The sequence below is a fragment of the Zonotrichia leucophrys genome, chromosome 5, assembly GCF_028769735.1.
Source record: "Zonotrichia leucophrys gambelii isolate GWCS_2022_RI chromosome 5, RI_Zleu_2.0, whole genome shotgun sequence".
Taxonomy (NCBI): domain Eukaryota; kingdom Metazoa; phylum Chordata; class Aves; order Passeriformes; family Passerellidae; genus Zonotrichia; species Zonotrichia leucophrys.
The window spans coordinates 35088267-35112866 of record NC_088175.1 but is presented as its reverse complement, the minus strand read 5'-3'; the positions used below and the strand labels follow the sequence as shown (position 1 = coordinate 35112866).

The 24600-nt window shown below is 49.6% G+C and overlaps 1 protein-coding gene across 3 annotated transcripts; it reads right to left on the bottom strand.

Moving 5' to 3' along the window:
* Nucleotides 1–805: 805 nt before the first annotated feature.
* On the bottom strand, nt 806–23869 carry TP53I11 (tumor protein p53 inducible protein 11). Of its 3 annotated transcripts, XM_064714400.1 has the most exons (8): nt 23724–23854; nt 10738–10816; nt 7111–7479; nt 6496–6554; nt 5875–5923; nt 5347–5443; nt 4707–4808; nt 806–3791 (listed from the first exon to the last, which is right to left on the bottom strand). In XM_064714400.1, exons 3-8 carry the CDS (start codon nt 7237–7239, stop codon nt 3658–3660), a joined length of 570 nt encoding a protein of 189 aa, XP_064570470.1. In that variant the 5' UTR covers nt 7240–7479; nt 10738–10816; nt 23724–23854; the 3' UTR covers nt 806–3657. The 3 variants fall into 3 exon arrangements, with proteins under 3 accessions (XP_064570470.1, XP_064570469.1, XP_064570471.1); XM_064714399.1 differs by lacking the exon at nt 10738–10816 and having other exon boundaries at nt 23724–23869; XM_064714401.1 differs by lacking the exons at nt 10738–10816; nt 23724–23854 and adding an exon at nt 10034–10241.
* Between the last annotated feature and the right edge of the window lie 731 nt (nt 23870–24600).

Below are 24600 nucleotides of genomic sequence, written 5' to 3'. Positions count from 1 at the left end.
TTTCTGTGTGCATTTCTTAAAAAAAAATCCCAAAAATAAAGAAAGATATTGTGACAGTGAAGTGAAACAGCTTTAATTTTCACTATTTGCTTGGTGTTAAGTACAGTCACTTTCTTACCAGAGGAGAAATAAACTCAGGTACAGCAGCTAAAATGAGGTATAAATTGAAGTGTCCCATCCCCTGCACCACCACTCCCCACCCACACCCTCCCAAGTAAAAACCCTTGACCAGAAAAGAGGCCAGCTTAGGACAGACAGAGCCTCTCCTATGTCACGAGCTCCAGTTTGCCAGATATTGGTTAGATGCAAATAAGATGACGTAGGGAGTTATGTGAATGATGAGTTTTCTTCACCCTCCAAAGTGAGGGCTCTGTGAATGCAATGGTTTGCGTCCATCCCTGGCAGAGAAAGGGGGTCAGCTTTAAGTCCTGGCCTGGGCCTGCTTGGAGCACAATTCTCTGAGGAACAGACCCCCAGTCCTGCACAGCATTGTACAAATGCAGGAAGTTCAACTGCAGTCTCCCTTGGGAGATGACATCGGTCCAAAGCTCTCTCACAATGTAACAGATAAGGAAGCTGAGGCCTCTGGAGATGGAGTTTTTTTGCCAGCAGATCAGTAGTCGAGCCTGAAGTGACACCTCAGGCTTTTTGATCCCAAATTATGTTCTGAACTGCCACCTGCAGCTGTGATGTCAGCACTTCCATTCTTGGGGACACAGTTCTGCACAAAGGTGTGGCATCCTCCTCCCTTTCTCCCCACCCACAACAGCGAAGAGTGAAGACAACCAGGTGCAGCTGGTTTCTGGCAGTGCTCTGCCTGGCCTCCATCCTCACGCCACCCTGAGCAACTCCCTCCCAGGCCTCACCTGCTACACACTCACCACCTCCAGTGGGCCTGGCAATGTTTCTCCTGCAGCTCCTCGCTGCTAAGAAGGGACATGCCAGGAACCACAGCTTAGTTGTAGAGGAGGTGTAGAGCTCTGTATTTTCTACATGGTACACTTATAGCAAGATGGAGAAAGAAGCATCAAAACAACTTCATGTCTCCACTTTCAGGACTAGGTACCAAGTAGCATGAAATCTTTTAAGTGGCCACTCCCCCAGGCATTGCTCTATGGTAGAGCAAAAAAAACACTGACCACCAAACCTAGAAGTGGCTGACCGTTACAAGTTTTGCACAAGCAGCTGCTAATCAGGGAACCAGAGAAATCTAATCTAATCTTACCTTATTTAAAGCTACCCTGGAGACCTGTAACTGCTTCCCCCACCCTCCTACCTGATCTAACCATCAAGAAGTCCTTGGAGTACTGCTCTCACATAGTGCAGTAACTCATTTCTCTCACCTATGGGATGACATTTTAAGGTAGAGTAATCAGACCCGAGTCATAACTAAGTTCATGGGACCTGTGGCCAACACAGATGGGAGGCAGCATGAAGAAGACCTCCCAATTTCTTCTCCTGTAAGACTGCTTTTTTTGCTGTGGTAGGTTCTACTTATCTGTCCTAGAAACATAATTTCCCACCCCCACAAAAACCAACCATCACTCTGTGTATACATTCATGTGACACCCCAAAACACAAAGAATCAAGCTTCACGTACCTATACCCACAACTACAGCCAAAGTGCCACACTGAGGCCACTGCAGCTGCCCATGCAGGTGATGCACAGGGAGAGAGCAACAGCCACAGCATGCCATGCTCCAGCTCCTGCATGCTGCTCCACTTGGTCTAATTTCTGATTCTCTCCATCCTGCATTTGACCATTATCTGCCTCACAGGGAAAGGTTTGCCTCTTAGACCCCAATTCTTCCATCTGAACAGGAACACTCTTCTTAATTAAAAGTTTTAGTTGCTCAGTATCATTTTTGGATGTGCTGAAAGCAGCTTGACAAGCGTGTATTGTTGTGAGGCTCCAGAATTTAGCCTGCTGTTGGATGTTGCCTCTCCCTTTGATTTACTTATTAAGCAAAAAAACTAAGTTACAATTGTGATGTTTCCTGATTTAACAATTTCCAATATTCTTATGTGACAGACATTTTGCATGGCCAGTAAGTACAATGCACACAGTGTCCCAAGCTTATGCAGCTGCTTCTAAATGCCAAAAGCACTAACACAACATACAATAACTACCCACTACCTTCTTCTAACTCTACTAAGATATTAAACAGCAATAGCTGTAGATCCCAGTCTTACCAGTGGCTTGACGACTGTTGTTTACACAAGCAGTCCTGTTTGTGTAGAAATCTTTCTACTGGGATTTTGGAACATCAGCTATATTCCAGGGCGTGCTTTGATCCAGTCAACAGTAGTGCATGAGTAACAAGTCCATATCCTGTACACAGACTTTCTGGCTTTAGTCCCATGGAGAATAAAAAATGCTGCCTCAAGCTGTGGACAGGGATAATCCACAAGGAAAGCACTAGGAAGCAGGGCAGGCAATGCTGTTAAGCCCAGGAAATGTTGGAGAAATTGGCTAGTGAGTACTAAAGCACATTCAGTCTGTCCTTGCCATCATACGCTCCGCTCCTTGCTGTTCTTCATCTCAGTTAAATATTTAATATCTTAATGCTACAAACTTTGGTCTTCTCTTCTCAAGGTCAGAAGAGATGTGATGCAGATATTAGCAGAGTTGGAACACCATCTCCCACAGCCAGAGCCCATATCTAGAGGCTATTCACTGACCCAAGCATCTGTGCAGATGCTCTTACTGTTACAGTCCTCTGCTCTTACCAGTGCTAACCACAACAGCACTCCAGCTCCTGCTCAACTAATCAGATAAAGCTACTGCACACTCACCACTGCTACTACCGTCAGTAAAGCTTCAACTGTAGGAAGTCTTCTGGGGTGAAGGGGACAGGACCCCAGCCTAGAAACTTCATGAAACACCCCAAATGAGGGGATGTCTTTGTGCTCAATGGGCTATTTCCAATAGCTTACTTCAGTTCTCACATCTTGTAATTCAAGTTGCTCCACCGTTCCCAGTGCTGTCCCTGCAGAGGGAACAACGAGGCGTCTCCCTCTTCTTTTGCTGTATCTCCTGCCAAGCCCTACACAGCATCTGGTGCAATACTATGAACTACACAAAAATGCACCTCTGGCAGAGAGGAAAGAAGAGCTGTTTGCAAAGCACTGAACTTGACCCCATCCAGCTCCTGGCTACCTGGACAGTCAGTACTTGCTAAAAGAGGAAAGGGCTATAAACCAGGGGAGGTGCAAGGCTTACCAAGTAGAGTAGCCGGTTCCTTTGTAGGTTGTCTTATTGCCCTGTCTCCTCAGGGATTTGGTTCCAATATGCTGGCCTTATTTTGTGCTTTGTTACAGTGGGTTCAGAGCCTGTGATCCCATCAGCCAGTACCCCCTAGAAAACTGGCTTTTTTCCCTGAGCCTGCCAGGCCCACACACTTCCCTGAGCCTTCCTCCCCACTGTTCCTCACCTCCTGCAGAGGGGCTGGGGGGGTCCCACTGATGTTGCTCCCCCCATTTCACCTGGCAATGCCACCAGCACTGGGTTACACACTGATTCATGCCGGTAAAGAAAGAAACTCCTTTAGAACCAAAAGGGACTAACAAAAAAAAAAAAGTTAAAAAAATTATAATGCAAAATTACCGACACAAACGCCCCCCTCCCACCTTTCCCATAACAAAAAAGCCCAGGAACTAGACTTTCTTGGGACGACGTCCAACTTGGTAATAATAATAAATGCTGATGAGGATGAAGAGGGCTCGGCTGACCAGGAGGAGCACGGCACCTGTGGCTATCCGGCTACTCTCAACCAGGGAGACAGTGGTAACTAGATAAGAAGGAGAGAGACAAGGCAGAGGTTGGTGATGCAAAACCAAAAGGAGACAAATGCACAATGCTGTTTTCTGCTGCCCTCTAACGAAGAGCTTTGGCAGGAACTGCTGAGCCTTGCAAGCGCAGGAGCTTTCAGCACAGGCTCATTCACATGCACAGTGAACCCATGGCAGAGGCTCTTCACTGGCTTCTTGTCACAGCCTTGAGGCTTGCCATGGACCCCAGAGCTCTCCCTTACAGAAGCCCTGCTTTCAAGGCAGCCTCACATTCAGGCAGCCTGAAACAGTCACTCAAGCAGATGTGAGTTTCCATTGTGCTCAGGCATTAATCTGGGAGTCACATCCTCCTGAGTTTGCTTTGTGGCTTGAATGCTTCAGTGCTGATAAACATTTCTCAACTTTAGGAGCATCTACAAAATATGCACAGTCCACACACATTGCCTGTATTGAACACCTCTCTTTTCTGGCCACCAATACATAGCTTGTATCTAAACCAGCTACACACTGAGCTACCGACACACACACAAGAACTCCCTCCATTGTTAAATATAGATAAGCTCCCTAGAAACAAGTTAAATGCTATGCTCTGTTTGGGTAACACTAAACATCCCCCTTTTTAGTGTAGGTTGCAAAAATCTTTTCTTGTTAGACCCTGCATCTAGGCAGCCTGCTCCAGTAATGACTTGTGTTGGTATGAAGCCCAGGACATTTGCAGGGAGAAAAATTAATGAATTGTCAGAGGGTGATGTTCAAGGAGCAGCTCAGGACAGAGGCTATTCCATGGAGGAGAAAAGAGGCAAGCAGCTGGCAGGGAACATGCTCCACCGCTGCCCTGCCCACCGTGGATCCCGCTTCCCATCATGCAGTCTTCACACCTTCCTCCTCGTCCCGACCGACCCGCAGGCACTCACCGAGGAACTGCACGGCGAAGTAGCAGGCCTCGGCCAGCAGGCTCCAGCGGATGATGGCCTTCTCGGCGGTGTACAGGGCGTTCCACATGATGAGCGCGATGCCTGCGGGCAGAGCGGGGCGCGCTGCCCGAGGGCCGGGACAGCTGCCAGGCCGCGCTTCCCGCCCGCCCCGCGCGGTGCCGCTGCAGGACGCGGTTCGGGCCCCTTTCCCTTCCCACACCGCACCTCCGGCTCCCCGCGCCTCCTTGTCCTTCGCCCCCTTATCCTGACCCCTTCCCGGGACGCCGCCGCCTTCCCACGTCCCCTGCCGCTCCCATGGAGCCCCAGCCGCGGCCCAGCGCCCCTCCCCGGGCCCCCCTGCAGGCTCCCTTTGCTGGGGTACACGGGGCGATTCCCCAGGGATTCGGAGCAGGCACAGCCCTTCTTACCCTACCTGCAGCACGCCTGAATCCCTGCTAGGAAAAAGCAGCAGTAGCCAAGCTTTTCAAAATACCCCTCAGCAATTTCTTAGCTAACAGCAAATGTTCTGCTCTCCAGCTGCAGCAGGTGTCCAGCTGGGCACGGACTTTGTCCCCTGCTGCCGTTTTGGCCACCTGTCCCCTTACTCTGTGGGGCAGCAGCATCCCAGTACGGCACTCACTGAGGAGGGCTCCTCCATAGAGCCGGATGGGAGTCTTGCTGCTCACCGATTCCTCCTCAAAGATGGCATCGAAGAGCTGGTCAGGGAAAGCGAGGGCCTGGCAGAGGCGAGAGAGAAGATCAGCAACCTGAACTGGCCGCCAAAACATATCCTCTTGGGCAGCAGCGCTCCAGAATCGGCCCTTGTGGGATTGGAGCCGCTGGCCAGGAAACTGGCAATTAAGGAGGCGCAGAAATATCACCATGTCAACTATCGGTTGCATGGCTGGTTTTTGTGACCAAGGCTGCCATTCCTTGGTTTATGGGCCCTGCTAATGAAAACAGACTCGCAATGGGAACAAACTGCCAAGGACACTGTCGGCAAAGCCCATTACTGAGACACAGCGAGGGCAAAGGCCTTGCAGGAGAAAGTGGTAGGAGCTGCTGGAGGCAGGGGAGGAACAGAAATGCCAGGGACTGAAGGGCCATGCTGGGGCATCCCTTTAGCAGACAGGAGCTGGTTCTTGCCATGACCACGTCCCTCACTCACCATGACAGCAACCCCGGAAAACATGACGGCGGAAACAAGCTGCCAGACCCTGCATGAGAGGGAAGACAGAGGACCCAACATGAGCTTGGAGATGACCCCATCACTCATACTTCACAAAGCATTTCTAGCTGCCTGCTCATTCATCAGCCTTTATCCTTCCCCCATGCACAAGCAAGACAGCCAGAAACCTCCCATGAAAGGACTCAGCTTTCCACATCCCACTAGCTCCAGCCTCAACATGCAGACCAGCCCTGCTAGTGAGACAGACCAGACTCCCCCTCATCCAAGCAAAGAAGAGAAGTGACCCTGCCAAGAGGATGTTGCAGAGCAGGGTCCTCACAGGACACACCACTCCGTCACACAGTAGAACAGAAGCTCCTTCAGCCCAACACAACCCTTGTAGTTCTCTGCACATGCAATGAGACAAGAACTTGAGGGTCTCAGGCTAATTAATGGGGAGAAGAATGCAGAGCTGGTCTGGTTCCACAGCTTGCAAGAAGCCCCTGCAGGGAGCAGTGATGCTGGCACACCAGCAGAGCTGGTGTCTTAAACCAGACCTAGCAGGAATGCTGTGGCCAAGGGGCCTCAGATGACCCAGCTCCAAGGTGATCAGTACCTTACCTGAGTCCCAGTGGTTCCCGGACTGCAAACTTGATTTCATTTCCCAGTACTTGGCTAATCTGAAATTGAATTGAAAGGCACAGGTTAAGCAGATCCTTCCCCAGTCTTTGGGCAGTACTCAGCAGCCCAAAACCATGTAATCTAATCCCATATGGGAGTTTATCTCAGAAGGCTAGAAAGAGGAGGAGGACAAAGGATTCAGCTGTGACTTGTTTGTCCCAACGCCCACCTTGATTTACATGAGGAGCTGCAGCCTCTACTACTCCCCTACTGGGATCAGCTACCTGCAGCATTCAGCTGGGAAAAGGTCAATACTAACTCCTGTTTCCTCTTACCTATGGAAGAGAGGAACTGACTCCTCACACACATCACCTGCATGTTCCATCCTGATGGAGCACAGGTTCCAGCAAAGCCCTCAGTGTGTAACAGTATCTGTCCTGATGTCACGTGCACGCTGCCCAGAGCTGCTCATGTTCATGTGAACATGCTCACAATGCCTGGCTATAAACCACATAAATGCCCCAAACCACATGGATGGGCAAACCCTGGTTTGCCCAGCAGAAGGTCCCTTTTCCACCATTACTGCACATGGGCTTCCTTCTCTGCTGGCCTCACCTTTGAGCGATGGACCTCGCCGTCATCATCCTCCCCGCCGACGCCCAGGATTTTGCGTGTCTTCAGCCTGCTCACCAGGTCGGTCTGGCTGTGCTTCTTCATCAGCGGCGGGGGCTGCTTCGCCGCCATGGTGCTGGCCCTGCCCCACCAGCCCTTGGCTGCCAGGGGGCACAGAGAGGCTGCAGGAAGCGGCTCTGCTGTCACATGAAATTTCACGATGTTTGGGGAAAATAAAACAACCGCTGCCACAAGGTCTTCCTGTTAGGCCGGCAGATGGCTCCTCATCCTTGCAGGGCAGGGAGCCCTGGCAACAAGGCCGGCCCCACTTACAGGTGGCTCATCTCAGAATGATCCTGCTGTCTCCGGGATCTGCCATGGGAGGGGAAAGAAAAAACTCAGAGCACAGTGGCTTTAGCCTGGACATTTAGTTAGAAATGCTTTTGACCTACAAACCATAATCTTGTCTATCCCAGCATGAGGCAGTGCCCAATAGAACCTCTTTGCTGTTTTTCAGATTAGGGGAATTAAGTGTGTCTCAGACTAGGGGAATTAAAATCATTAAGTAATTCTTGGCCTTTTTCCTTTTCCCATTCAATACATCACATTCTTCAGCTGCCATTTCAGGTCAAACCCCAAACAAGTATCAGTTACTTATTTGTGTTTCCCCCCACTCATATGCTGCAGTCACCAGGCTGTGCCAGAACAACATATCAGCCCCTGAGCAGAAGAAGCCAGAGGCACGATTTTCCCTGAAGATTCTCACTTTGCTTTCAGGGAAATTATGGAAATTAGAAATGACAAATACTATCTGGGATAAGTAAATACAGACAACGAGACTTGAAAAAGGTAACTTCTGCCCTGACATGTGTGTAAAGCTACAGGTATTGAGTCCCATGAAGTCACTGTCTCATCCCACAAACATAAAACCCTGGAAACCCTCAGTTCAGAAAGCCTTTTCTTCCAGTTCGTCATAATTTTATCCTGGCTCAGCTGAACACAAACACTTTTTTCTGTTTGCCACTTGGCCCTTCCAGAGACTCACAGAAATTTCCCCCAGGCACCACGCACAGCTAATCCAGCCCAAGCAAGTGTAAGGCTCATGCCCCAGCTGAGCCTTCCCAGAGCTGCCCCAGGAGGAGACAATTTATGCTGATGTCTAAAGATTTCACAAGTCTTTGGAGAGTAATAAAATGAGTACAATTATTTTGGCACTGTGCATGCAAATGTTGTGCTAGTGCCTTGCGAGGGATTTCCCTCTCAAAGGAAAACCTTTCCCTGTGGTTGTTCAGACAAGAACAGCCAGTCCTGTCTGCAAGTGCCCAACGTCACTCTTTCTTTAAGGCAAAGTTAAGAGGTCTTGCTGGGATAGTGCAAAAGGTGAGCCCCATGACCAAGGGTTTAATAAGATCCTTTCAGCAGACCAGGCAAAATGCTTTTCAGTGAGCCAGTTGAGCTACCCAGTGCTTTGGAGGTACTTCTTTTGGATTGTAGCAGGGCTTGTTCGGTCGTGGGTTTTTGCTCTTATTCCACTGAATAACTAAGCCCAGGTTCCTGGAAAGGCAGCACGAAGTCAGATGCAGCAGTCAGGATCTGGAAATATTTCAGAATTGGAACAGTGGAAAACACCGCCACAGGAGGAAGATAGAAGCTGTATACTCAGGCCTACCTTTGAGCACAAGGCAGGAAGCTCAAATGGTAGCTGACAGTAGAAAAGTTTGGAAGATTTATCATGTCTGGGGTTTGCCAACCTAAACTGTCACAATAAATTGTGTGTATTCAAATCTAGATAATCTGCACACAAAATCCAGGCCAAAGCAAGAGTGATGTGTCTAAAAGAAAAGCTCAATGTCTAACTAGCTACAGTTTTTGCAATTTTTTCTGCTCCTGGCTGCTCCTGACTAACAAGGCTGGATGCTGGGTGGTTTCCCACCAGAAGTGCTGAAACCAGAGGAAACATGTTGCTGTGGTATTTCTAGCCCAGCATTTTCTGATCGAAGCCATCCTTTCCAATCATGAAGCAACAGTCTTGTAGTGAATGCTCCTCTCTCTCACTCTGAGGCCATCCCATATCTCTGAAGTTAGGGGGAAAGCCTGGCAGAAGGCCCAAGCAGGAGCATCCTACTGGCTCCCCTCAGGGATAAGAGACCTGAGGCTTGCTGGTCTTGATAGGACTTGGGGCACTGAGTGTGCTGGCCATGCCATCCTGGTACTTCTGGATCGTTCCTGGTTTCTTGCTAGGGGAAGCTTGATGGCCACACCTTCTGCTCTGGCCTAATGGTCAGAAATGCCAGAGGAAGGGAAGATGGGAAGGGGGGTAAAAAAGGAAGGAAAGGGAAAGGAAAAGGAAAAGGGAAAGGGAAAAAAAAAGGAAGAAAAAAGGAAGGAATAAAAAAAAAGAAAAAGGAAGAAAAAAAATGTAATAGATAATTTCTCCTGAGACCAAGAAGCAAAGAAAGGTGGGACTCCATGACTCACCAATGAAGACTGCACTGAATAGCTTTGTGGTTACAGAGGCAGTTTAGCAACTGGCTCAAGGCCAAAAGATCAAAATTTGCCTTCATCATTTGTCTCGCCAGTTACTTTCAGGGCAGGAGTTGGTGGAAATTTATCCACATCATCATTAACACTGCTCTCCCATTAAGAGTTTCCACTAATTTGTGGTAAGCCACTGGCCAAGAGCTGGGACAACACAGGCCAGACACAAATGCCAATAAAACAATCTGGTGCATAAAGCCACACTCCTACAGCACAGCTAAGGCACGGCCCTGCAGCCAGTCCCACATCTTATTACCCCGTGGTCCAGAGACAGAGCCAGCCTAACGGATGCTGAATATTAATGGCTAACGAGATAATGAATGCAATTAGTGCTAATTCAGTGACATTCAGAGAGAAGATGCTGAGGATTTGAAAACATTATACTTACATTAATGTATCCTGACACACTGGCAGTTTAGAGGATCGTTTCTATTAGCCTGTGAGTTTGCAAAGGGAAACCTCCACCTCCTTTTTCTCCTTCGAGTCTCTCCTCCTTAATCCTTTTTCCAAGCATCCCAGGGACTGTGCAGATCAGACACCATAAACAGGCAATTCCTACTCCCTGCCACAGCTCTCTGTGATGGGCAGTGCTTATGTGCAGCTGCAAGAGGGTTTTTTCTTCCTAGATCTCTTTTCTTTGCAGGCTCCTTTCAGTGTCAGCTCTCTTGCTCAGCTGTTTAGCATACTGCATTCAATTTTGATAGCTACTGCTTAGTGGTGCAAAGAAACCTCACTGGTGCCACACCAACGATAGCTCAATCTCTCCCACCTCCACAGCTCTTCCCCCAACGTCTCCGCTTCCCTCCCAGCGTCTGGAGAGGCGAGCTCCGCAGCGTGGGAGAGAGGAGACTCAACTGCACACGCCACGGTGCTGCAGCAGCCAGGGCTGCGCACCCACCGCACAGTGCAGAGCCAGACCCTGCTCCAGCAGCACCCGGAGCTCACTGCCTACAGCTCCTGCCAGCCAGAGCCTGACTGCTCGTGGGTGGAAGCTGCCTGCCTGCGAGGACATGGCTCCCCAGGGCCCTCAGAGCAGGGATGCTGCCCACTGCTAAGCTGGATGGTACTGTCATCCACAGTGCAGCCTTTTACCTGACAAAGCAGTGGTGCTTGAATTAAAGAGGTGGCACTACAGAACTTCTCACTCCAAGGGTTTGATGGCACTTCCAATCTGCAGGCAGAGGAAGAGAGTATGAAACTAGAGCCAAGCTGGGACGATGAAATGTTTATACATATTAGCTGGACACAGTTTGTTCAGCTCTATCACGTTCAGGCCGGGGAGAGGATTCTTGCTCTCTGGTTTTAGAGTTCCCAAGTCAGTATGTCCAAGACAACTCAACATCTTGAGTCCGCTTTGATTTGTTATGCCCAAGAATTATCCAAGAGGATGCAGTGGATGTCTGCACTGGATGTGGATGTCAAGCCCAACAGGGCACTTGCTATGCCTACACTTGCCTTCCCATCTTCTACAGAGCACAGGCTGAGAACCATACTAATACTAAGTAGGAAGCAGAGGCAGTGTCCCTTTCCAACACTGGAGTTCTCTGGGAGCAACCTGGCAGAGCCCAGGGGAGTTCCCCAGCACTGCAGCAGCACAAGGAGATGTGCATATGAGAGGGGCATCCACCATGGTCACTGTGCTGTACCAGCCCTTATAAATGGGCTGACACCCGCAGCATTTCTCTTGCAAGGGCCCAGCAGCTGTAATGGATTTGTCCAGCTCCTCTGGTGTTCCTGCAGGCTGTGTCAGTTCTGTGTCTGCTGCTGAGGACAGTACCAGGTCCCCAGCAGCTGCTCTGGACCCTGTACCTCATCAGCCACAGAGCTGTTGAGAAAGCCTGGGCTCAAACACATGCTCACAGTAAAGAGGAGCGGCTGTGGAAACACAGGTGGATTAAGGACAGGATCCACAGACCTATCAAGTACCTTGGTCCTTGCAAACATTACACTGTTGCCTAATCCCATGGGACCCAAGACTCCTTTTTTCCCACCACACACGAAGGTTCAGTCTGCTCACTTTTATGTTCTTAAAATGTGTTCATAAACAACCTCAGACACTTCAGGACTCTGAAATCCTGAGGCATGAGGTAAATTCTCTGTGTCTAACCCAAAACCACACCTGAGAGTCACAAAACATCTTTGTGCATCCTATCTAAATGGCCTAGAAAGAGTTTCCCCTGGAAGCCCGTGGCACAGCAGACCCTGAGCCAGAACTACCCATGTCACTACCAAAATATAGCTATTTTCATCCTGTATTTCTGCAACTGCACATCCCAAACCCACAGTGACCAAACCAGCTCCCTGCCTAGATTTCTATCAAGCGTGGAGATTTAGACTATTAGAACCTCTCTACCACCAGCCGGCTGGGAATTAAACTTGATCAAGCCAAAAATAACCTGATGCTCAGGCAGTAAAAACAATTAGCACTCAGCCACCACAGCAGCAGAATGCGGCGGCTGCTCCCGCTCTGTCTGGCACAGTCTGTACCCCTAAGCAACAGGGAGACTTCAGATTTCTCACCTGTAACAAGCCAGGTGCACAGGACTCTGTTCCCACATAAACACCAGCCCTTTCAGCACAGAAGGCTCTTTGCAATACCAGCAGGAAGCATGTCTTCACAGAGGCTCATCCCCAGCCCTGCCACAGCCCCTTAAACAACTCTAAAAGACACAGGGAGCTAAGCAACTCTAAAAGGCACAGAGAGATTGTTATCCCTAGGGAATACCCGCAAGCCTGGGCAGTAGGTTCCCTGCCCCTAAATTATGAAAATGCAAAGTAAGATCCTTAGGTCAAACGACATCTTCACTGGTGCCTCCAGACCATCTCCCAAATCATCTGCAATGCACCAAGAGCCTCAGGCAGATCTAAAGCTCAGCCTTCAGGCTGAACACATCTCATGGCCAGACACCATTGGATGGGCTTTCCAAAGCTGTTTGTGAGAGGTGCAGAGCTGCCTGTGACCACAAAGCCTTCACTTGCAAGGCAGTGGCACCCAGTGCCTACAGCAGCTCTGGCAACCTTAGACCTAATGGATATGGCCAGCATCACCCCTCAACAGGGGACAAGGAGTCCTCTGCAGCCTGCTGGGGAGGAAAGAGTTAACTTGTGTTGTTTAGTCAGTCACCACTTCGTGCAAAAAAGGACATCCAAAGTCTGCTCAGCCTTTTCCATGCATCCTCTCCTCTGTCTGCTCCAGAGTTGCTTTAGCCCAAGCAGGCTCAGCCCCTGCACCCCCCTGCACGCTGTTCCTCTGCAGCCCCTGGGTGCAGCAGCTCCTGCCCCCAAGCTCCCTGGGGCTGTACGAACATCCTGCCCCAAGATGAACAACTATTGGCTATATCCCACAGCACCTGGGAGGTACGGCCCATCTCCGGGATTTTATTGCCCACAGGTTTCAAATTTCCTTCTGCAGAGAGCACAGGAAAGTTTCTGTCTGTGCCGCAGGATGTGTTATACAGCAATCAAAACCTGTAAAGTGCTCAGTTCCCCTGAACAGGATAAAAAAGCTCTGTTGCTCTACTAGTTTCTCAGATGGGAACTATAATTAAACACAGCAACCTCTTCCTGCTGGCCTGCCAAGCACCACCTGCAGCAACTCGCTGACCTCTCCATGCAAGCCTGGGCAGCACCTCAGGGAAGAAATGCTTGTCTGCCTCTCACAGCAGCTGGCAGGGCAGCCTGTGACAGGCTGCATGTGCTCAGGCTCCCCACGGGTGCCCAGCTGGACACCTGGCCCCACCGTGGCCCCTCTGTATGTGCTCAGGGGGCTGCTGCCACAGGGGGCAAACAGACTTCACCCTTCAGCTACCACACACGTGCACTCACACCCATGTGCAATCCTGGCCACGCCACCCTGCCTTCTCAAGCAGCCCATCCCTGGCTGCTGAGGTGTGTTTTGGCTGCAAATACAAAGGATTCAAGGTACAAGCACAACGGTGTACAACAGCTGCTTCAGCAGCTCTCATCTGTCTTACTTACATAAAAGTCCACCCCCTGCATCATCCTCTCTCTGCCACCGAGGCTCTCAGCCCAGCCAGCCACAGCAATCCATCACCTCAAAGCTGCCCTTGCTCTCCCCAAAGGCTCTGGCTGCCACATCCCCACCCAGCCCCTTGTTATCTCAACAGATGGCCACAACCAAGCAGTTAAGTTTCCCAGGAAGCTGGGAGGATGGAGAGAGAGATGGGGAAGTAGGACGTATTAGGATCAGGTACTGTTTTTCTTTAAAGGCATTAAAAGAGGAGAATTCCTCTTTGATTCCCAGCTGCTTTAGACAGGTGTTTGTGAGACACAGCCCCAGAAGCTTAAGAGGCCATCTGTCCTGCAGACGATTTCTACAGGGAAACATTAGAAGGAAAAATAAAACCCATATGCACACACACAGAAACACACACACACACACACACAAAAAAAAACCAACCCACCCAAGTAAATCAACCCTTGCTACTGAAAAAGAGCAGCTTAAAAAGCTAGGAAAGCCCTTCAACCAAACAGGGTAATACAAGTCAGTTTTACAGAAACTGTGATGCAACTGCACTTCATCTCCTCTGCCTTGCATCTGAGGTATAGCAGAGGCTCAAAGGAACTCTATGGAAAGACACTGGGAGGAGCAGGAGGAGTCCACACACACTGTGCTTATCCACAACACCACTGGATACTGAACCTTCACAGTAACATGGAGCTTCTTGGCACTTCTTTTCCTGACAACCTCAGACCTCCCCAAATTTTCTTTCTACTGTGCCCCCAAGCACCTGACAAGAGACTTTCATAAATGCTCTGGGAAGCCAATGCTCTCTATTCTCAACAATTCCCTGCACCTCTGTCCTTTTCCAGAACACAAAAGAAAATTGTTAAGAAACTACAATTTGGGACATTAAGTTCCCTGAGACACATACAGGCACAACATCCATCTGTATAATGTCACTGAAATAGTGATTTCAAAGCCATTTTCAATGAATTCCCTCCCCAAAGACAATAATCTACACCTCCAGCAATATTAGTTCTCTATCTGCAATCTTGGAACTTACTCAGCACAATGCAACCACTGTGATTTATACACTCTCAACATGTCTACAGCCATGAAATGGAAGATGAAATGAGCCTGTTCCACTCCAGAACCACAAAAGCAGATTCCCAACCAGTTTCATGGACCAGTTTGCAACCCCAGCCTGAGAACAACTCCTGCAGGACACCCCAACAGCATCAGATTATTTTATTCCATTTGTGTAGAAAACAAAGAGTTTCTCATCTCCATAGTCTGTCATGATATGACCAGATGTGCAGTCTAGGCAAACACAATAGGGAGGAAAAAGGGCAGACGAATAAATTTGCATTTATCAGGAAGATTGCCTTTTGGTCTAGCCAGGATATTTCCTGAGTCCCAGGCACATAGGCACTCATAGGATTCACACCTCTCATTGTACAAGCAATAGTTTCCTTCCATGACACAGAAGTTCTGTAGATCCAGCCTGATATGAAATGGCCCAAGCAACTATTAGTCAACAGATGAGTTGTTAACAGCCCTGTTACAGAGCATTTCCCATACACATGGTTACATCTGCATCCCGGATAAAATAATAAAAGTTTACTATTTATATAAATACATTTAATTCATAAACAACATGTTATATATTAGTAAAGCAAATATAAATGTACATATATACACATATAAATATATGTATTTGTACATGACCATATGTATATAAATATATGTTATATCTACACACAAATAAGAGACATGGGTTGATTTGTATGGACTTACTTTGAGTCCCACTGCACAATCTCTTGTCTGATTAGTAAAGAGAATTCAGACTAACAGACCAACCATGTAATGTTGGCATTCACCTGTATTTTGGTCTCAAGGGTGAGAGAAGCAGCTTGTCTCAGACTCTTTCCTGGGAGATGTCATCTAGAGTCTCAACTCCTGCTTCTAGGTCAACCATTTACTGCCCTAAAGACTGACACCACCTGTGACCTCTCAGCCCTGGACTACCACCTACACATCACTTGGACCCATCACTGCAGCCTGGGAACACCTTCTCACATCTCCCCTAAATAATTTGCCAACATTTCCTGTTCATTCACACATGATTAGAACACTGGGTTTATAGCTCCCTCATGGCTCCTTAGACATTAAATAAACCCAGACATGCAGACAGGCTCAAGGAGTTGCTTAGCAAAAACATGCCGGAGAAGGCCTCCCAACAAAACACATACTTCAACTACTTGGTAGCCTATCCCAACTTGGCAAAAATCTCCCTCTGACACCTTAGCAGTTTCTATAGCAACAGGTTACTGCTAAAAATGTCAGATGCAAAATTCCCCATGTTGGGCAAACAGGAGCTAGGAGGACAGATTTAGAAGAGGAAAACTTCTAAATAGCTGCTGCCAGAGCTAGCACAAGCTCTGCTAATTCACAAGTTGGTGGTGAAACAACTTGAAAGAAACTTCTAGCAACCCACTAGAGGGGGAACACGTGGTGCACAGGGACATGTCTGTGGAGCGCTGTTCCACAGCATCCCTTAGAATGAGGAGGAGCCACAAGTATCCCCCTATACTGCAATGAGGCACTCGAAAGTGAAACCAGCTGTTTTTAGGAACAGAACTACAGCATGCAGAATAGGAAACCTGAAAGCCAAACTATTAGATTATAGGTTTGGCAGTACTGCTGCTCCTTTCATAAAAATCAAGCCTGGGTCATTAAACCTCTGAGAGCTTAGTTTTCCCAGAGGCATATGAAAAGTAAATCTACCACAGATCATACAGCTCATGTACAACAGGTGAGACATCTTACAAACAAGAGCCCAGCCACTGTACCCCACCAGTGCCAGGTCGTGACACCTCAGCCTGCTCTGTGGACTCCTGAGCAGCACTTGGTTCCTTACACACAACACGTCAGAAGCAGAAATGCCCTTCCTGGCCTGACTAACAACCAGTTTAGCATGAAATCGATTTTTTCTTTCTGTCTTCATTCACTGCTGGTGGGAGAAAGTACTGTGGAAAGCTTGGGGTGAACCTCACATGGATACTGCCTTCACACACACCAGAAACTCTCAGAAGATTCTCGTGGTCACATTAAAGCCAGATGCCGAAAATCAAAGCAGCCACAGCTCAGCAGAGAGCTGCACAGAGGAGGAAGGCGGAAGGAAGCCCACCACACTAACAACAAGTGACTTTATTTGCCAGTGAGGTTCTCAAGTCAGAAGCTTGAAGAACTCACAGGCTTTCCCCACGAACACAACACCCACCCCTCTGGAAATCACCCATCCGACTTTGCTTTTATGTGCTGCTGATTCAGGGGAAAACTGCATGCAGCCATGTATGTGGATGTGCACGTGTTTGTTTATGCATGAGCTGTCAAGCCCCCAATTATGCACAGATCAACAAGGCTCTTTGAATTCCCTACTGTGAAGTGCGTGACATTTAATCTGAGCCTTCCTTTTGGATTTCATATCGTGCATTATCAACAATGGCTATTCAGCACACAAGTACCCTTTAGAAAGCTTTCATCAGAAAAAAGGACTCATATAAAGGAGATTGAAAGAGACAATGTCTCTGATGCATGACAGGTTCTCCAGCTTCCGCAAAAGACCAGTGTATGTGTACTGTGAAGAGCACACACAAAGTCAATGTGCCCCCAGCCCAGAGTAAAAGCACTTCATGGGTGGAGAGAATTAAATTTGGAAGCATCAACTATAACCTGAATCTCTGCATCTTCTCACCTCCGTCTTTTAGGCTCCTTTGGAAATAGGCAGGGTGCGCCAACTCCCAGAGATGTCCATTCTAGGACAAGATGCACCATCCCCTGCAATGGTTCACCTCTTTCCACATACCACAGGAAGAGCCTGGATGATGAGCAAGACTAGCTTTTGATTGCTTTTATACGGATGGACAAGATCAAGATCCTTGCAGAGAACTTTTCACTACCTGATCCTAGGCAAACCCTGTATGACTTTTGCCCATCTTACAGCATGGAGCCACACTTTGGGATTATGAAAAAGCTGGACAACAACATGCCAAAAAGGGTATGGAGATGCTATGTCCTATAGTCACAGTCACAAAGGACCCACATCAGCCTAGGGAACTAAATCAAGATTTCTCTTTTCATAGCAGAGAGGAGGCAAAGGGGTAGACACCAGTATGTGGCATGAACAGCCTGCGTGACAAAGGAGATCTTGAGAACTGAGAGGTCCTGCAGGAGCTCTCTCTCCATCTTGCCTGGCACACGCAAGAGAAGTCTTAGGAAAAAAAATGTTACAGGTAGTACTGACTAGTTCTTCTCCCTACTTTTGTTTGATTCTTCTACCCCCAGGGAAAAGGAGGCAAGAGAGATTCAGGCAGCCAAATGATAGCAGCATCAGTGCTGACAAATCAAGGTCTCAAGTAACATGGAAAACACAGCATTGCCAGATGTCCCATCTCTACTATCAAAGGTTGTTTAAGGACCTTCCCTTCTTTTTCAGTTTTAAGTCTCAGACGCTTGGATACAACAAGCTCCAGTAATATCAGGATCATCCATCAGGACTGTGTGTGTGTGTGTGTGTGTGTACACATACAGTGCTTTGCTACTGTGCTTGTGTATAGAAGAGCTCATGACATAGAAGTGTCAGGTTTTAGTCAACACCTTCCCTTGTAATGTCATTTCCATGCAGCCAGGGCTCTGGGAGTTTCAGGTTGGCCTCTTCTCCCACACGTCCTTTGACTAATGACAGGCACTTGGTTTGCATGGTGATGTGATGCCAGGAATAAATTGGCTGGAGGGGATAAGCTCAACTGCTTTATTATTCCTCCATCCATCAACCCTCAATGCGTCCTGCTTGTCCAGAGATTTAAACAGTGGACGTTGTCACAGTTCATGGAAGGGATTGAAGAATTCCTGATGGGTTTTTGCCAGCAGACAAGGCAAGAATACCCCAAGGAGCAGTTGCACTGGGCAGAGCAGTAGGGCAGGAGGGTGGAAGGATGCACCATAGGTGTCTGCTGTTCAGAAGCACACCAGATCTCTGGTTAGCACTTAGAGAGACTCCACCAGCAATGCTGATAATAAAGTCAACTAAATTTTACTCTCACTTCACCATGAAAACAACCTGGGAAAACACAGACTGATGGTCTAAATTCTTTGATCCTGTTCACTGCAACCTTTGACTCCTGGTAGATTTCTGCTTTCTGTGGAGTAATGTTTGGATGCTCTTTATTGCTTGAGCAGCTTCTACATAAACTTTTCTTCCTAGGCCACAAAGAAAATGTTAGGGAAAAGCCAATACCACCCAGCTCCCCTGGATTCAGTATTGTGGTTTTTGAATTTCCCTCTCCCTCTACAAGGAGGCAGCTCATTTTTATGCCTACTTGGAATATGCTAAACATCTACTGTGAATGGCATGCCAGGCAGCTAAAATTAAATGTCCAACAGAAAGACTAAGAGGGACTTAAAACCATGGACCTTTAAGATATCAGAAAATAGCCTGCTTCCTGGAGCTTTGGCTAAGACTGGCAATACAGCCCTCCGTTTCCACAACACAGGGCTTCCTGAGGACCCCATAAAACATGGCAGAGTGTCTGCAGCCAGGCTGTGCTCCAGCATGGCCCACACATCTCTCACAGCTTTGCAGCTACACAGTATAGGGCACTAGTGAGGCTGCTGCCTGGCTGGGTGCATGCCACACACAGCAAGACAGGGCCAGACAGCCAGGAAGGCTGAACTAAAGGCATCTTCTTGGCTGTCAGGAAGGATTGGAAGCACAGATGTCCTTGGGAAACTGCCTGCTCTTTGTCACATCTATCTCCATCTACAGCAGCCCTAGCTGGAAGCCCAGAAAGAAACTGCAGCAACCAACAAGGGCTGGGGTTATTTTAGGGCTCAGCAGTGGAATTCCTGGAACAACATCTGCTGGCTGAAAGAGCTTCTCAAGTCTTTATATGACCAACACCAAAGGTTTGTGTTTCAGTCATAAGATGGCACCACTACAAAAAGTGCTTCTGCTGCCATCATGGGTTACTGAATGAACAGGTACTCAGACGAAAACACCATCTGAGTCACCCATGGAGTTTCCTGAAGACTTGTGGGTTTTCTCTGTAGGTCTCTTTTTTGGCTGCTGACACAGACTCAAACTGTTTACTTTCTCAACCCAGGCAGGATACAGCTAAAAACAAGAGGGTTGCAAGCCTTTGGGTGCTGCTCTGCCTGCACCTGCCCCTCTGGGCCACGTAGTCAAAGTGCTGCTGCCTAATTTTAGCACCAAAAGGAGGGATTCCTCCCTCTCTGGTTTGCAGCAGCAGCAGCTGCAGAGGGGACTGCACATTAATCTCCCTCTAAAATACAGAACCCCTTCAAATAAATAATTAGGTGGCCAGTGTTATCTGACACTCCCCTGTGCACATCTCTCGCTACACCAACTTATCCTATAATGCCACTCCTCAGGAGACCGGACTAGCGAACAGCTTTTCTGCTTTTCTGCTTAACTGCTTTTCTCCCCATGCTCTCCTCTGTGCCTTTGACTTAAATTATGTTAATCCAAATCCCTAACAAAAACATCTAGGAAACTCTGCATCAATGGAGCCAGCTACCAGTCCCTATGCTTAGGCTTCTGATTTTGGCCCCGTAGATTCAGAAAAATGAGCACATAATTCCTGACCACCAACATCAGCAAAAGCTGCTCAACCTTCAGCACTAGACCCAACTACAATGGTTTTGATAATTTCCCTGTTTTGGTGATGGATCTCTCCTCCCTAAAATGACAGCAACAGTCAGTTTCAATCTGGAGCAGAGCTTTCTTACAGACATTGGTCCTTGATTTTGCCCTGTAAGATGAGCTGGATAAGGGTCCAACCAAAGCCTGGTATAAATGAGTCAGGTACAGCCTAGGCAAGGGCTTCCCCATCAAAACCAGAGCACAGATATGCTCAACAAGATCTTACTTTGCATACAGAGGGATAAAAAGACATTTACAGATTTAGGTAATTGGAGCATGTACCTACTGCTCAGAATGAGGATGAGAGACTTATGCACATTGTAAAAGCCAGAAGGAAAGTTTGCTACTGGGGTTTCACCAGAGGCCTCGGAGGCAGAGCTGGGGGGCCAGCACTGTGGTGGGCCTTCCAGTAAAAGCCTGTGCACATCCAAGCCTCTTTTTGTCCATCTGTCATCCAGGGTCAGCCACACTAACCAGCACCACAGATGGGCACTGAAACACATGGGGGTGCACTGAGCCTTGAAGATGACACAACTTCACAAATAGAAGAAGGCCAAGAGAGTCATTTATCATTTGCAAACTCTCAAGAGTGTCTTTGGTTATAGCTGGATTTCTTTTTTAACACCTTTTAGCATCTTGAACAAGAGCTTTTCGAACATGGAGTGAACTCATGCTAGCTTGCAATGTCCAGGACAGCACCAAACCCATATTTTCCAAGGGAAGGCAGAAAGCAATGCAAACAGGGAACACCTGGTCGCCTCTTAAGTGTTATTTTTCCTGCTCTGGAAAAAATCCAAACGTATTTTGTGGCCAGCATTGAGTCCTTTCCTCCCAAGACTTATTTTCACATTCCTAGATCAAAAATACAAAACCCAGAAGATCTACGCTCTATAAATAATGTCCCAATAGCACCAAGGTCACCAAGCCATTCCCTCTGGCACCAGGCCAGAAGTCAAACATAAACAATCTCAACATCTTTCTGGTTCACGTGTGCTTTTATCCTGTGCCAAGGGAAAGCTTGTAGCCAAAAACGTAGCACTAAGAAGACAGACAGCCCACCTCATGCACAGCTCCACCCAGGTCAACACGGAGCCTCCTGGGCAGCCGGGTGGGAAGGCAGCCAGTCCTGCCTGCGTCAGAGGGACATACACTTCGTGTTCTAATGCCATTTAGCAGTTTTCACTAGAAATTTGGGGGCTTACTGGGTGAGGACCAAGCACACTCTTCGCACAGAACATTTCATGATCCAAACAGCTCAAAGTGATATTTGTAACCAGCCTGCGGTATCATCCCTCCCAGCCCCTACTATTCAACATGGTGACCTTCAGAGAGCTGCAGGACAAGTGAACACCAGCTGCAGATGTACTCCTGGTATTTTGCACGCTTCAGCACTCAATGCTCAGTGAGAACAATAGGAAAACGTTTCCCTTTGGATCACACCCCAGCTTCCAAGCAGCTCCAAATGGACTGAAAACCTCAGGGGAGGGCATGTCTGTGGCTTGTTCTCCAAGGGATCAATGGCCACCCCAAGCCTCACCTTGCTGTGCATCTCTGGAGATGCTCTTCTGTTCATATCTTAACAATAAAACCTCTATAAAACTACTACAATAAAAACTACAGGCCCACAAACAGAAAGGACCAACTTCTCTTGAGGCTGTAGAACAGAACCCACCTTCTCAGCCTCCTGGCTGGAGCAACCACCTACCCAGGGAAGATCTTCCTTCACCTTAGTCTGCTCTGCAGTTGAAGAACAAGAACACACATATACTAAAGCAACCAAGTCCCCCCTTTTCTCAGCTGCCATCAGTATCCAGCCCCTCACTGCTGAGGGCATCAGGACACCACAGGTTCATGGTGTCCCTCACACTCTGCTGTGCACTCATCAAGTGCATATTTATGCAACCTAGCTGAGACAAGGCTAGGGCTAGTTGAGGTGCTTTCATGCTGAGCCTTAAGACCTTGTTTATTTTGGGGTTTTGCCAAAACCTTTCTTAGGAGATTTCCTCCCTGGGCAGACTCCCCTGCTTGAACTGTAACTATTTATTTGTTTAAAAATCACTTTCCTCATCCACAGGCCCTGAATGCCATTATTCAGCAGACTGCTTTACTGCAGACAGTTACTGAACAAGTTATTTATGCCAAGTCCAGAATAGCCAGTGCTCTTGCATACTCTGTAGTTTCTCATGGCTCAGCTGTGCTCGTGGTACCCTAATGTCAACAAGGCTTTGGTTGCTGCTGGCATTTGTAACTCCCAGCCTTTGCAGACTGAGGAGATTAAATGGCACCCAGCAGCCCTGATTCTCAGGCAGTTGCAAGAGGGTCAGGTTCCTTGCTCAGGTAAGAAAAAGGCTCACTGAACTCCAACTCCAAGCAGTGCTGAGGCAGGGCAAGGAGCAGGTGCTGAATAAGGCACTGCCTCTTGTTCAGCCTGGTTTACTCAGTCGGAGCTGAACTCAACAGAGAAGCCTAATAGCTGCTGCTCTAGACAAAGCAGTGCACCTGCCCAGATGGGACAGCCGGATCCCGTAAGAGGCACAGTAGACCGCTCAGCACGCAGCAGTGTGCAAGATCTGGCGGGAATGCAGAGCCCGCTGAGAGCTGGATTTTCTCACCTTCCCCTCTGTGATGGCCGGGGGTCTGTCCGGGCTCCCTCCCGCATCGCAGCTCCCGCCTCCTCGCCCTCTCCCTCCATCCCCCCAAGCAGCTCGCCGTCCACCATGGCCATGCCCTCCTTGCGGCCAGGGCTCCCCAGCACACCCACGGGATTACATCCCACGGGGAGCACAGCTGAGCTAGCTTCCCTCATCCCAGCCCCACGCAATGCTCAGCCACCGAGGCTGACCCCCTAGCCTGTGCAGTGGCCAGGACTCAGCCTCCCCTTTCAGGCACCTGAAGTACTCATCTGGGCACCGTGGTTCTCCGGTGACGCTTCCCGAACGGGCGGAAAAGAACGGAGCGCTTCCAGGAAAGAAGTGACATCGGACCCCTGCCTCTGAGTCGAGTAACAGCCAAGGGAAAGCCCTCGTCACAAAGCCAAGGGACCGCTTGCGCGTCACCTCGGCACGGCTGCTGTCCCTCCAACGCTCGGAGCAACCTGCCACCCTCCCACCAGGATACAACGCTCCACCACCTCCTCCTCCACCCATCCTACCCGGAGCGGGCACGGTCCCATCGCAGCCAGCACAAGGGCTGATCCCTCTCCTTAAGCCCCTGTCCGTCCGTCCGTCGGTCCATCCATCCCTCCCCCGTCCGCGCTGATTGCGAAGGGGCAGCGGGGCCGGCTGCCAGCACCGGGTTCCCGCGGGACGCAGCGTCCGCGCTCCCGTTCCCCGGGACCGCGAGGGGCGGCGGGGAAAGTCCGCGGCGCGGGGGGACGCGCACAGCACTCACCGCCCTAGCTCAGGTCCCGGCGGCGGGGGACAGTCCCGAGGGCTCGGCTCGGCTGCCCCATGGGCAGAGCGGTCCGGGGGCGGCAGCGGCACCGCGCAGCCCGCAGGCGGCCAGACTGAGCCCGGCCCCCGCGCGGCGCCGCCTTTACCGCGCCCGCCCGCCCCGCCCGCGCCGGCCCACGGCGGGCGGGACCCGCCACAGCCACCGCCACCGCCAGCGCCCGACGGGGTGGCCCCGCCGCCCGGGCCCGCGCAGGAGCGCTGGGTTACCTGCGGGCTGCGCTGGGTCCCGTGTGCCTCCTGTGCGGCTTACGCGGGGGCCACCTGTGACCGCATCTTGACGCGTGGGAACAAAGAGCGGCGTCCCAGGGCCGGGCTCCTGCGAGGGAAGGAGGGGCGGGGGCATCCATGGAAATAATCCCATGGGAGAAACAAAAGGCTCCTGTCCCACCCGGCCCGTCGGGGAGCTGCCGGAGGGGGTCCCATCGCTTCATGTCCGACGGGTTGGGGCTACCGAGGGTCGGCAGCGGGACTGTCCCGGTTCTTCCCTGCGATACAAGTGGGGCCTCGATCGTGCTGGTCACGGCCGCGTGGTTTCGAGGGCTGCTTTAGGATTCTCTCAGAAAGGCAAAAAGGAATAAACGTGGGCGCAGGGGAGCACGCACAGTTTTTCCAGGTGCAGCGGAACAGGGGAAGAGCCTGGCTGCACAGAGAGCTGCAGGGACAGCTCCCACGGCCAGCCTGGCCAGAGCCTGCTCCGGAGCGAGCCTCACATCACCGGGTCCCTCTGGGAGGATGCTCGGAGACCAAGTCGGGCGTGCCGGCGTTCTAATGTTGCAGTTGTCTCAGAGCAGCTAAGGTTGTAACGAGAGAGAATG